Source organism: Amblyomma americanum, chromosome 1 (genome assembly GCF_052857255.1).
Source record: "Amblyomma americanum isolate KBUSLIRL-KWMA chromosome 1, ASM5285725v1, whole genome shotgun sequence".
NCBI classification, from domain to species: Eukaryota; Metazoa; Arthropoda; class Arachnida; order Ixodida; family Ixodidae; genus Amblyomma; species Amblyomma americanum.
The window spans coordinates 287,801,448-287,813,764 of NC_135497.1; the positions used below are offsets into that span (position 1 = coordinate 287,801,448).

At 46.5% G+C, this 12,317-nt stretch overlaps 1 protein-coding gene across 1 annotated transcript; it reads right to left on the bottom strand.

Annotated features, from left to right (window-relative positions):
* Positions 1-3,043: 3,043 nt before the first annotated feature.
* On the bottom strand, positions 3,044-11,775 carry MED10 (mediator complex subunit 10). The gene is made up of 4 exons (XM_077649505.1): positions 11,524-11,775; positions 11,318-11,401; positions 11,128-11,230; positions 3,044-4,092 (listed from the first exon to the last, which is right to left on the bottom strand). The coding sequence occupies exons 1-4, from the start codon at positions 11,643-11,645 to the stop codon at positions 3,994-3,996; spliced, it is 408 nt and encodes a 135-aa protein (XP_077505631.1). The 5' UTR covers positions 11,646-11,775; the 3' UTR covers positions 3,044-3,993.
* Between the last annotated feature and the right edge of the window lie 542 nt (positions 11,776-12,317).

The window sequence follows — 12,317 nt, forward strand, 5'->3', positions numbered from 1 at the left end:
AACGGAAACAGATTTATTTACGATGTTTCGGCCGGGGCCCGGCCTTCGTCAGGTCAGGCCGGGCCCCGGCCAAAACGTCGTAAATAAATCTTTTTCTGTTCGTGCACCCCTTTTCTGCATTATATATATATAATTTATTTTTGCCTGAAGCACTTTAAAGGGGCTCTGAAACACCTTCCGAGGAGAACACATCAATTCGCTCAATAACTGCATCGTGCTGTCATGAAAACCTGAGCCAAATAATCTTCTACACACAGCAGAGAACCCACAATCACACATGAAAGTTGGCGGACCCTTCGCGGTGACTTTTTCATGCTCGCACCCTATTCGCTCGCACCTGCGTATTCAAGTTGAGAAGTGGCTATTGGTTAGATTCTTTCAGAAGACAGGCAGCTACCATGGCCGCGACCAATAAGCCGCATAGCTCTGGCAGGTCAGGAAGCTCCGTCCCCAAAGATAAGGCAGGCGGAGGGGCGCCGACCTTCCAGCATACAAAAAGTGACAAGAGGAGAGGGAAAGGTGCGAAGACGCTGAAATTAAAATTTCGACTACAGATTACTTAGTTTCTACAAGTGCATTAAAAAATTCTTGCTGGACAATATTCGTGAAGTGGCTTCCTTTAACATCCCAGGCATACCGCAACTTTATTGGAGCCCCTTTAATTTTACAAATTCATTTCAGAATGCTCGAAGGACGGTAACAGGATAAAGAGTAAAGTATATCAATAAATATTTACTGTAAGCACATCGTAGCTGGTAAATTTGATGCTCACTGCCACATTGGCTAAAAGTCAAATTTCCTTTTTCTTGAACTTGTACACACTTATGACATGGTAGCTATAAATTCTACTTCTAATGTGACAGTGAAACTAAGATGTACAACATGAACTGGCGGGCGAGTTGGTCAGACACGGTTCTTATAAAACAGCGCAACGGCTTGAAGCCAAACAATGAAGGGACAAAAATTGCCTGCGGTTTAACTACTGCTGAACCTGGTTAGAGAGCAAAAGCTGTGGTGTATCGGGCAAGTAGACGTGACTCAGTGTCTGTAACGTTGAGTGCGTTCCGCACACTGGATAGGCAGCGCGCCCACCCTGCCACCCTGGCAGGCGGCAGTTAAATTAATGGTTGATTGCGAGAGGTTGGTCACTCAGTGAACGCTGCGGCCTATCCTACCGCCCTCGACTGCCGAATCGAAAGGTCAAGCGGTGCGACACCATGGTGGACTACATATGGTAAGGCCTATAGCCACACTTGACCTCTGGCTCATTTGAAGGTCAACCGGCAGCGCACGACGAAATCTGCTTTACCTAGCGGTGTGAAGCTTTCGCTTCAAAACACTGCGCTTTTTTGGCTTCTAGACACTGCACTGTTTTAGAAGAAACTACGATGCTGCCTTTCAGCATAAAGGCTGAAATTCTGTTAGAAAACATCATGAAGCAGTCAATTAAATGTTATGATTGTAGATGCTATATCCCAGGCAAATGTGCCAGAAGGCAAATTTGTTGATATAAAAATTCTGAGGGCACTTAAGTCTGCTTATGTGGAGGAATGTGAAAGCATGTGTTTTGGGGAAAGGAAAGGATGCAGTAGCTCTTCGATCTCCACATCTCCGTGGACACCTCAACGGAGCCTTAAACCATGCAACTGAAGGTACATATGTCATCGGTCCCAACCTCTGTCGCAAGTCTCAGAAAGCATGCAATTGAAGGTGCATATGACACTGGTCCGAACCACTGTCGTAAGCTAGCCTCCAACCTGACTAAAACATGTAAGCTATATGCAAAGAGAAATGCTGACACCACCAAGAATGCTGTACGATGAACGGTTGCTTAAAATTTTGGTGAATGTATTCAGTAAAACTGCCACCACATAGAGGTCAACCAGTGGTGGCATCACTGGGATTTCATCTGCACCTGCGATATCTGTTGCTTCAACGAGCGTCGGCGGCAAATGCGGCTTTGCCATCGCGCACCTCTTTCCATCACTCTACCTTTCTCATGTCTGCATGTGGCAGCGATTGACACACCACCTTGACAAGTGACTCATTTTTTGAAAGGTATCTTGTCACGTGAACCAATTACTTCATTTAATTAGTCATGCTAATTAGATTTTTGAAAATTGGTTTTTGGGAACAGGAAATGGCACAGTATCTGTCTCGCATCTCGGCGGACACAAGGGATAAAGGAGGGAGTGGAGGGCTCCGGAAGAATTTTGACCACCTGGGGATCTTTAACGTGCACTGACATTGCACGGTGCCTTTGGGTTTTCATTTCCTTATTAAGGAACTATTTTTTCTTAATTTCACCAATTTTAATTTGTTTAACTAATTGACAATGTGACATTCTTCATCACAGCCTATAACACCTTCAATTTATTACTCATCATAAAATTGTACACATTCATTCATCTGGAGTGACCTCATAGTGTGGACACATCTTGTGCAGACAGAACAGCCATACAATGCTTTCGAATTAATTATCCAGCTAATTATGGTCACTACCAGTACACTATGTTAACACATGATATTTAACCATATCCTGCATGCATCATTAAGCAGGCAGTGATGACACAAGACATCCCTCATTTACCTTTGAATCTGGTTACAACTTGCATCACACTATCAGCAGCTTGCTTAAAATGTGCCACTGGATTAATTCAGCTGTACTAGAATATCCCAGTACAGTAAATGGATATCCATTAGGCATTAATGGGGCCATACAGCAGGCACAGAGGCTCAGAATGGTGGGCCAGTTGCTTATGCAGGCTTTAATAACCCTCCAAGTGCCAAAAAAGAGCACAACTTGTTCACAGCACCGGTAAAAAAAATAATGAACTGTCGATGCACAGCATGATTGATCAACTACTTTTGCTTTCTGCCATCACTCAAGACTATGAGAAACCCATGATGTCTGCCTTTACAATAGAATGGGACAGGCTGTCGGGCTAGTTGGCATCGCATCGTTTTTTTTCTTTTCCAGCAGCACAGCAAGACAACGAAACAAGGTGTCACTGCGTTACATCCTCGTCTTGCTGTGCTGCTGAAAAAAAAAAAAAAAACGACTCACAATAGAACTCGCAAACCTTAAAGCAGGCATAATAAATCCTGAACCAGCATTTAACTGCCTTGACTAAAGGCATTTCAACTACTGCCAGTCCCACTGAAAGTCACCTCCACTAAATTTATTCTCATTTCCACAACCATGATTCAAACACCTTCTATCCAAAGCAACACTGGAAATGCAGACAGACAAAACAGTAATGCCTCCACTGCAGCTGCCAAGAGCAATAGCCCAGCATGCAAGGACAGAGGTCAAAATTCTGCACAGTACAGCCACAGCTATTGTTCATATAATACGAGCTGGACCCCCAATGAGGCATTTCATGAATGTTGCCACAACAATCAAGAGACCAAGAAAGCTAGGCTCAAAAACTTTTGAGATCACTGCGGCAACCCGCACTGGAGAAATATGAAAGCATTGCGTTGCTTTTGTGTATAGACATGCAGTGATGTCAGTGGATGTGATGTTGTGGAACTTTCTAGAACATGGGCTTTTCACGACGCTAGTACGCGTTCCATGATGTCATTGGGTGACATCCAGGTGTTATGTCGACGTCCGTGACTGTTGACACGTCCAGATGTTACGTGGACATCCATGACTATTGTGATGTCTAAGTGTAATTTTCATGTTTAATTATAATTAAATAATTACAGCTCATCAACCAAATCCCCCCCCCCAGCAAGTTCTCATCACGCACAATCTAACACAAACTTTTCCACATTTATATTCACAGAACAACGTAATTGTGCGACAAGCTTTGCAGACACGAAACATGAAGTCCAGTAATGCTTTCGCATTAATAAGGCTGAGCAGTTTTGCGTCTAGAAGCACTGCATGGTGCTGCAATTAGGCCTGACATTCATTGCAACCACCATTTTCATGATCTGTCACTCGTGACACCACTCGCACAGTCCATAGTCCAGATGATGCCTTTAAGTAGCAGGTCGTTCATCACCCCTTATGGCCCTGTATTTTGCCATTTCCGTTGGAAACACCTTGCTCAGTTCCAGAAGAAGCAGAGCCTTGAACCTCTGCAAAACAAAGAAATCAATGAGCATGTCATCAATCACAGCGCAGTAAAAAAACAACACAAAAGTAGTTGAAACTCCAGAATGCTATATGATGGTACAGGGCATGGCAGAATTCCAAAATGGATGTGGAGATGCATCAAGTATCCACCTAGACCAATATTCCTGATAAGCTCTGACACGGCTGTAAATTTATAACCCACTTTTGCTCTAAGAAGGCAAGCTATAGGGCGTTCCGTATTTATCTGTCCGGGTTGTAAACAATTCTCCTGCGCAAACTTGGCTATCTGTGCTCAATTACAGACCACAAGGTAGCTTAGATAGTGTGTTTTCTTTTATAAGTAATTTAACATTGGAACTGGCCTGGACTGTTCGGAATGGCTGAATAACTGCACCTGTCTGCGCACAGAATTTTCGTCGAGGCGAGCAGAGCAGCAGATTTGACAGGCTGCGCCATCTGGGGTACTGAGAGACGTGCCCCAGCTCCAAGCAGGCGCATTAGGTCTCTGATTTGGCTGCACTTGCTGCACTAGTTTCGTGGAGTTCCACGGCGGTGCCGCCAGCGTGCAGCGTCATTTCAAGTGCAGGCCAGGTCGTCTGCTAGCCTTGGCGTCGCTACTAAATTACAGCCAACTGCGTACCGCCAACATCAATGGGCGTCAATATCCAGAACCACATGAATTTTCAAGCGGAAAATTGCAATGATGCGTTGCCATGAACCAGCCCCAAGAAATTTTAGTATCACAGAATAAAAAAGTCATTTCATGTATACACACAGACGATTTACAAATATGCTCTGAAATGCTGCCCATGCGGCTCGACTGGACCGCTTATGTTTACAATTATGACGCCATGAATAGTTCCTCACTTCCTCCTATCAAGAAAGACCTGTCATAGTTTCATTCAGAAACTGCTCAGATGAATATTGAGGAAATTGCGCTCGCTAAGTGGTACAGGACGACGTGAACACAGACAAAGTGCGTCGTCTGTCTGTGTTCACATTGTCCTGTACCACTTAGCACGATTTCCTCAGTATGAAACACCAAACTTACTCATGGGCGTTGCCATATTGCTGCACTACAGCTGCTCTTCCACTTGGGAGAGTGCAAGCCAGCCAAGAACTCGTGCTGCACTAGTCTGGCACTTTTGCAAAACGAATGCGAAAGTGCTGCACTCCTCGATCTGGTTTCTACACCAATTCAAGGAGTGCAGCACTTTCGCATTCGTTCTGCCAGTGCAGTGCGCACCCGCTGCACTTCAGACTTCTTTTTGTTCAAAAGTGCCAGATTAGTGCAGCACGAGTTCTTGGCTGGCTTGCACTCTCCCATGTGGAAGAGCAGCTGTACTGCCACAATATGGCGGCGCCCGTGAGTAGGCCGGAGAAGCGAAGATATGAGAGCAGTCTCTAAATGAAACGACAGTTCTTCCTTGAAAGGAGGAAGTGAGGAACTGTTCATGGCATCATAATTGTAAACCTAAGCGGTCAAGTTGAGCCGCATCGGCAGCACTTCAGAGAATATTCGTAAATCGTCTGCGTGTATACATGCAACGACCTTTTTCATCTGTGAAACAAAAATTTCTAGGGGCTGGTTCATGGTGACACCTCATTGCAATTTGCTGCTTGAAAAATTCTTAACGTAAATCAAGATTTTGACGCCGTTGACGTCGGCGGCATGCAGTTGGCTGTAATTTGGTAGCAACACCAAGGCTAGCAGACGACCAGGCCGGCACTCGACCATTCGTTTTGGAAGCAGCTACTGCTATGCTGCACTTGCAATGATGCTGCACACTGGCGGCACCGCTGGGGAACTCCACGGAACTAGTGCTGCGAGTACAGTTAAACCGAAGAGACCTGACGAGACCTATTGGTTGTCTCACAGTTCACCAGATGGCGCAGCCTTTGAACGCGGCTAGACCGCTCGTCTCGAGGAAAATTCTGCGCACAGACAACTGCAGTTTTTCGTAGATTCCAGATAAGCTCTGATGTTAAATTATTTGTGGGAAAACGCAGACTATCATAAGCTACCCTTTAGTCAGTGCTTGAGACCAACTAGGCCAGTAGTTTGCGCAGCAGAAATTTCTACAACCTGGACAGATAAATACACATCATGCAACAGCTACATGCCACAGTCACATGAACTGTTGCACTGTACACACATAATGAGCGATAGAAGCGATGGTGTCACTGTTGCAAAGTACAGACTGTTCCACAATTAAACGCGTGCCGTAGACTCTTTAGCAATTGCTTTATCAGTGATCACAAAAAGCTTAGTTAGATCAAAACTGCATCAAGTTTGAAGTCTTTCGAGGTACAGCATCTTCAAACCTACCGCAAAACACACCAAGGTCGCTTCATACCCCCACCTCCTTTGCTGAATCTCCACGGCCGACAAACGAGATGGCGCCACTGGTGCAATAGCTGAGAAAGCGGCCTGTTTTGTTTCATCGTCGCCACAGGCGATGTGAATATCAGACTTTTTCTTACTGACTTGGGCAAGTACCTCGAACAAATGTGATGTAAAACAATTCTGCCGACCAAATGCCATTTCTATGAGAAATTTGACCTCGAACAATTCACTGGTCTAGCTGTGAGAGGCATTGTACGGCGCACGTTTAATTGCGGAACACGCTTTATGATTTCCCATACTTTTTTTATCTAGTAGATGGAGTGTTACATAAACTGCAATCATCGGTCATTAATTTCCAGCAGTTGGCATCATCCAAAGAGAATGGAATAACGCACATTTTAGAGCAGGCATAATTAAAAAAAAATGAAAACAGATTAAACTGGCACCCAATTGCTCCGTCACTGCACTGTCAATGCAAACAGAGGATGCACAGCGGAATTAGAACCCATTAGAGGCCCGCCACAGCTGTACTATGTGCTTTAAACTAAAAATAAGGGTACCTTTATTTCATATTTCATGCAGCTCATGCAGTTTCTAAATGGTTGCACAGAACTGCACCCAGGCGAAAAAAAAAAAAAAATTGGGCTTTCCAGGTGGAAACCACTGTCTATTCCAGGTTTCCAACTGGACATTCAATTGGAAAGCCCAATTGGATCTAATGGTTTTTAAAGCGAAAGCTTTACTACTCCCTTCTATAGCTTGTTCGGCGTGTTTTATATGGCCTTGAACCGAGGAGCGGATGTGATTGCAGTATTCCCGAATAATTCACCAAAATTTTGAGCCACCGTTCGTCGTACAGCATTCTCGGTGGTGTCACAGCATTCCCCTTTGCATATAGGCCTTGTGCGCTGGTATGGTGGCGCCACTGCTCCAGAACAAGTGGCGCCACCTCACGCGTTGTGCGCGCGGAAAGCAGTTATTCGTTGTCGTGTGAGGTAGCGCAAGGAGCAGCAAAATTCGTGCTTCCCGACAGGGTCAGCGCGTATGGAGCTCTTTTCGGCCGCTTTTGTGCTTTGCATCGCATGCACACACGCATACACCGTGTTTGTGTTGCAAAATAAACTAAAAGCAAAGCAATGCAAGCCACTGCCCGCTTTCGGCCGGGCGTGCTTTTCATCCGCCGGCACCTTGGGTGCGTCTCCTGGGGAGAGTGCTTCTGCTGGCGGCGCTTCGTTTTAGGAGCTTACTCAACATCCAAACAGCCATTGGGAAGGTGTTGCAAAAAATATATATATATATTTTCGCGATGCGGGCAGACCACACACTTCTTCAGTAACACGGGTCATATCTGAAGATCTGCCGAGGCGGCGGGTCAGGCATATGTGCGTACTATACAGCATCGCTCTGGAAGCTCCGCCGGTATCCACCAGCAGGATCGATCACCACAGCCGTTCTTTTGCTTTCTTACTCTCTGGCTCCAAATGGCAGGCTGGTCGCACTTGAGCGCAGTCTCCGGAAAGAACAGTGTTGTGTCGCATTTGTAACTGTGGAAGTTCCAGTTCCGCTTCTATTTTAGTTTCAGTTTTTCTTTGTAGTTTGTTTCCACATCACATGCATTTTGCATAAGACAACACGTGTATGTGATGTAAGCGGAAATAAAAGGAGAGAAGCCGGGCAACATGGCACTGGCATAACACAAGTTGAGAAGCACGTGTTGAGAAGTGTCATTCAGTCCTACACCTGCAATACTAAAAAGTGGGGATGAGGTAAACCTTTTACAATGAGTTTCGCAAGACTTATGCCTTCTCCTGCATTCCTGGAAACCACGGGTCAGCCACCATTACCATGAAACCAGTGGAAGGTACTGTTTTCTACCTACTTAGAAGCGCCTGGCGCCACCGAGTTTGCTGTGTCCTGGTGCAAAGCCATACTTCTGCATTCGCTCGGTGTCGAAGGACAGCATCAGTTCCGCAACGCGCCAACAAGCGCACCCGCTGCTACCACCTCAGCACAAGTTCAAAATGAGGGAGCTGGGGCCTCAAGTGAAGTTACAACAGCCGAATATATGTTTCAAGCTGCGGCCGCCTGTTCTCAGCCGCAATGAACCTGCTTGTCGTAAACTGCCGGGTCAAGAAACGTGTACAAAACCTGTGTGCAAAACAAAGCCCAGGAAGTCTACATTGCTCATTTACGCGAACTCGCAAAGAACTGCGATTTTGAGGGCTCCACGAACAGTGCTTTTCGTGACCAGCTCATTTCTGGCATGTCAGACAAGCTCCAAGAGCGCATGTTGTTCGAAGGCACAGGGTCTGGAAAAGGCGACTACAATCGCGTCCCATTATGAAGAGACATTGCACGAATTCACCTCTTCCGACGGCGTGAAGGAAGTATGCAAGGTAAATTCTAACACTTTCCGGGCATGGGACAAGCATGCACCTCGGACTCTAGACGCTTCTCACGTACCGCCAACTACAGCGCAGAACCAAGAAGGACGTTGCTGTTACCGATGCGGCTCCAATCAACATTTGGCCAACTCCGCAAGTTGCAAGGCCAGAAATAAGGTTTGCTCCTAGTGCAAGAAAGTTGGTCATTTCCAAAAAGTCAGCCGCAGTACGAAGGTGGAACAGACCGTCACGGAAGTACGCAAGGATGGAGATGAAGAGGTGATGCTTCTACATGTTGAGGCCAGCAACACTATGCGCTGCGGGATTCACATCGATCTTCAAGTTGAAGGTGTGAAAACGCAGTTTTTGGTAGATACAGGTTCATTAGTGTCTATCATGACAGAAGATGTCTACCTAAAGCATTTCAAAGCGACCGCAACGCTGTCTGCACCTTCGGTGACGCTGCTCAACTACTCCAGTGGTGAGATCGCGGTGAAGGGCTGCTTCCTTGCGAATGTGCTTTACCAGCGTCGGTCCACTTGTGTTCTGCTCTATGTAGTTCAACAAGGAACTGGAGTGCTCAGACTAGACGCCATTCGCAACCTTAATTTGTGCACCCAAGGATCAACTTTGTAGTGTCTACAGATGAGTGTCGTTAATACGCTGCTGCCTGTCGAATTTTGCAAGGAATTTGGACACTTGTTTGCTGTTGAAATAGGCCTTGTAAAGAATATTCGCACATCTCGTAAACCATAAGGCTGATGTGACTCCTGTTACTGGAAAGCTGTGTCGACACCCTTTCGCTCGTTTCGAGCATTCTGCGCAAATATCGAGCTTGACATCCCGCTTGCTCATTGCCAGGTAGTGCGCGCAGTGACCTGAATGCTCCACGCGTGAGCTACTTTGGAAGATATGTGGCCGGGTGCATCACCCAGACCGCTTGCAGTGTGCTAGGTGCGGGATTATTAGCGACAGGGCGCTACGTGCACGCGGCTTCGTATATACAGTGCTTTTTTATGTTTTATAAAGTAAGCCAATGTAGTCACGCGCGTAGTTTGTTCTCGGCCGTACAGTGGCTGACACTCGCGCGTGCGGCGCAGATTTGTTTACTTTTTGTGTACACAACTCTCACTTGATAATTTTCTTTATCACTTCTCTGCGCTGGCCTGTTTACCCTGCATGCCATACTGCTCTCGGCAGCGTTTTTGTTTTGCTCTCGTACGATTTACAGGGAAAACGATAAAACGCATCTTTAACTGCTTCCCGGCAGTATTTTTGCAGCTATTATGGCACCCATAGAGGCAACAGTAAATTGACTTGCTTGTTTTAAAGGGCGTTTTCTCTTGCTACTTGTGAGAAGCCAGATCGAATGCCTAGCAAGCAAGAAAGAATTAATGCACTGCTGCTATGAGCTTTGCCACCAGTGGCATACGTCTACGGCAGGCTAGACTGCCCAGAAGCAAATGCTGAGAGCATCTGGAAACTGTCATAGGAAGGCGTTTCTGCAGGCAGGCCGGGCAGATGTCACGTTCGCTCATTAACACGGGTCATGTTCGAAGACTTGCCCTGAGGTGTCAAGTCAGGCATGTCTGCATAGCAGTCTGACTCTAAAAGCTCCATCTGGATCCACCAGCTCCATGGTTCTTTTTGCTTCCCCTGCACTTGACTCATTCGATAGGCCGTGCTGTGGCTGCGCAGTCCCGGAAAAAACATGGCAAATGTGCAGCCCCAATGAAAAGCACTGTGCACGAATTCAGGTGTGGGATGGCCATAAATGCAACAGTTTACTGAGGTGCGTGTTTTACTAGGCATTTCCAGCTTGTTCTAGCGAAGAGTCACGACGAGGTCAGAGGAGCACAGCCGCTTTTTTCCCGCTGTGCCTCCCAGATTGCGCCACATGTATGACTGGAACTGCAGCGCACAAGGCCTATGGCTGGCATGTTTTAGTCAAGTTGGAGGGTAGCCTGCGACAGGGGTTCGGACCGATGACATATACACCTTCAGTTGCAAGCTTTAAGGCACGGTTGAGGTTTCCACCGAGATGTCGAGACCTGAGAGCTACTGCGCCCTTCCTTTTCCTCAAAACACATGTTTTCGCATTCCTCCACGTAAGCAGACTTAAGTGCCCTCGGAATTTTTTTTTCGCCTGAGTACCAACAGCGTTTTGAACACGCGGAACAACACAGGCCTTGTGGAATGGTGCCGCTTCGAAGTCCTACAATTATTTGCTGATACATCAGAGGCACACAGATACGACGATACAGTCATCTTTGCATTATTTTAACAAGGTTTAATATTTTACTTACCCGATATGACTCTATCTTGCCTTTGACCTGCTCATTTTTCGTCAGTGCTTTTTCCATGCAGTCCTTTGTGAAAAGCTGTGGATTTCTCCCTTGGTCAATATAGCTGTCGGATAAGAAAAAGTGAACATGTCAGTGAAGCTGGGCACATTCCCCCATTTCATGTATGAAACCCGAACGCATGCTTGCTTACTCAAACACTTCCAATGGCACTTGAATGTCTTGGACCTGCGGCTTACATCTATCCACTTCTTGCATCAAGGTTACGATGTGATTTCTGAAACAAGCAGCCAAAAGCAGTTGATACAGTGTCATTTATGCTTGCTGCGAAGGCAGATGTTTCATCCTACAAAGGCGAGACGCCGGGTACAAATTGCGGCCCAAATTGCCGCCACTTACATTTTTTGGTTCAACGTGGTTTGTCCTTGCGGCTGAAAGTCACTGACGATTATTCCTAGTTGCCGAACGTTTTCAATAAACATTTCTAAATTCGTTTCAAGTGCTTCGAGAGGGGACGACATCGTGAAGGTAGTACGTACAACAGGGACGGAATTACAGAACACTGACGTTGCGTGAACGAACCGACGGCCGACAGAAAGGCATAGAAAAGCTGTCTCTCTCTATGGGAAAGGGTCGTACGGCTGTGGATAGGAATGGATAGTTATGGCTGCTGGCTCAGTAGAGTCCCCATGGCAACCTATCCAGTTTTGAAACTCTACGGCCCGCAGTGGTTCCTGCCACCACGGCTCACGGCGCTGCAGTCGATGGTTGCTATCGGAGCAAACGTCGTCTGCTAGCTCCTACGTTGGGCTTGCGCAAGGGGGTTCCGAGTTCGCTTGTAGAATGTTTGTTTTGCGACCCTACTCGATAACTAGGCATTATTTTCATTAGTCACCGTTGTTTTTTTTCGTGGATAAGAGTTTGAGTCGGGTTGGCTTGACTTTTTCCCTAATACTGCATACTCCAGTACCCGCTCTTGCTGTCACACAGCAAAGACACGCCCAGCTGCAGCGTGTAACAGCGCGAATTTTGGCGTGTTGCGAAATAACCTGAAAGGCACTTGCCTGTCACCTGTAATGTCAGGCCACCGTTGCCCCGTGCACACGTGTCCCGGCGACGTTCTTTTATTTTGAGTGCGCTCAACGCCCCAGTCTTCTGGTTTACGTTGCTGCAAGCTCGTGATGCAACATTCC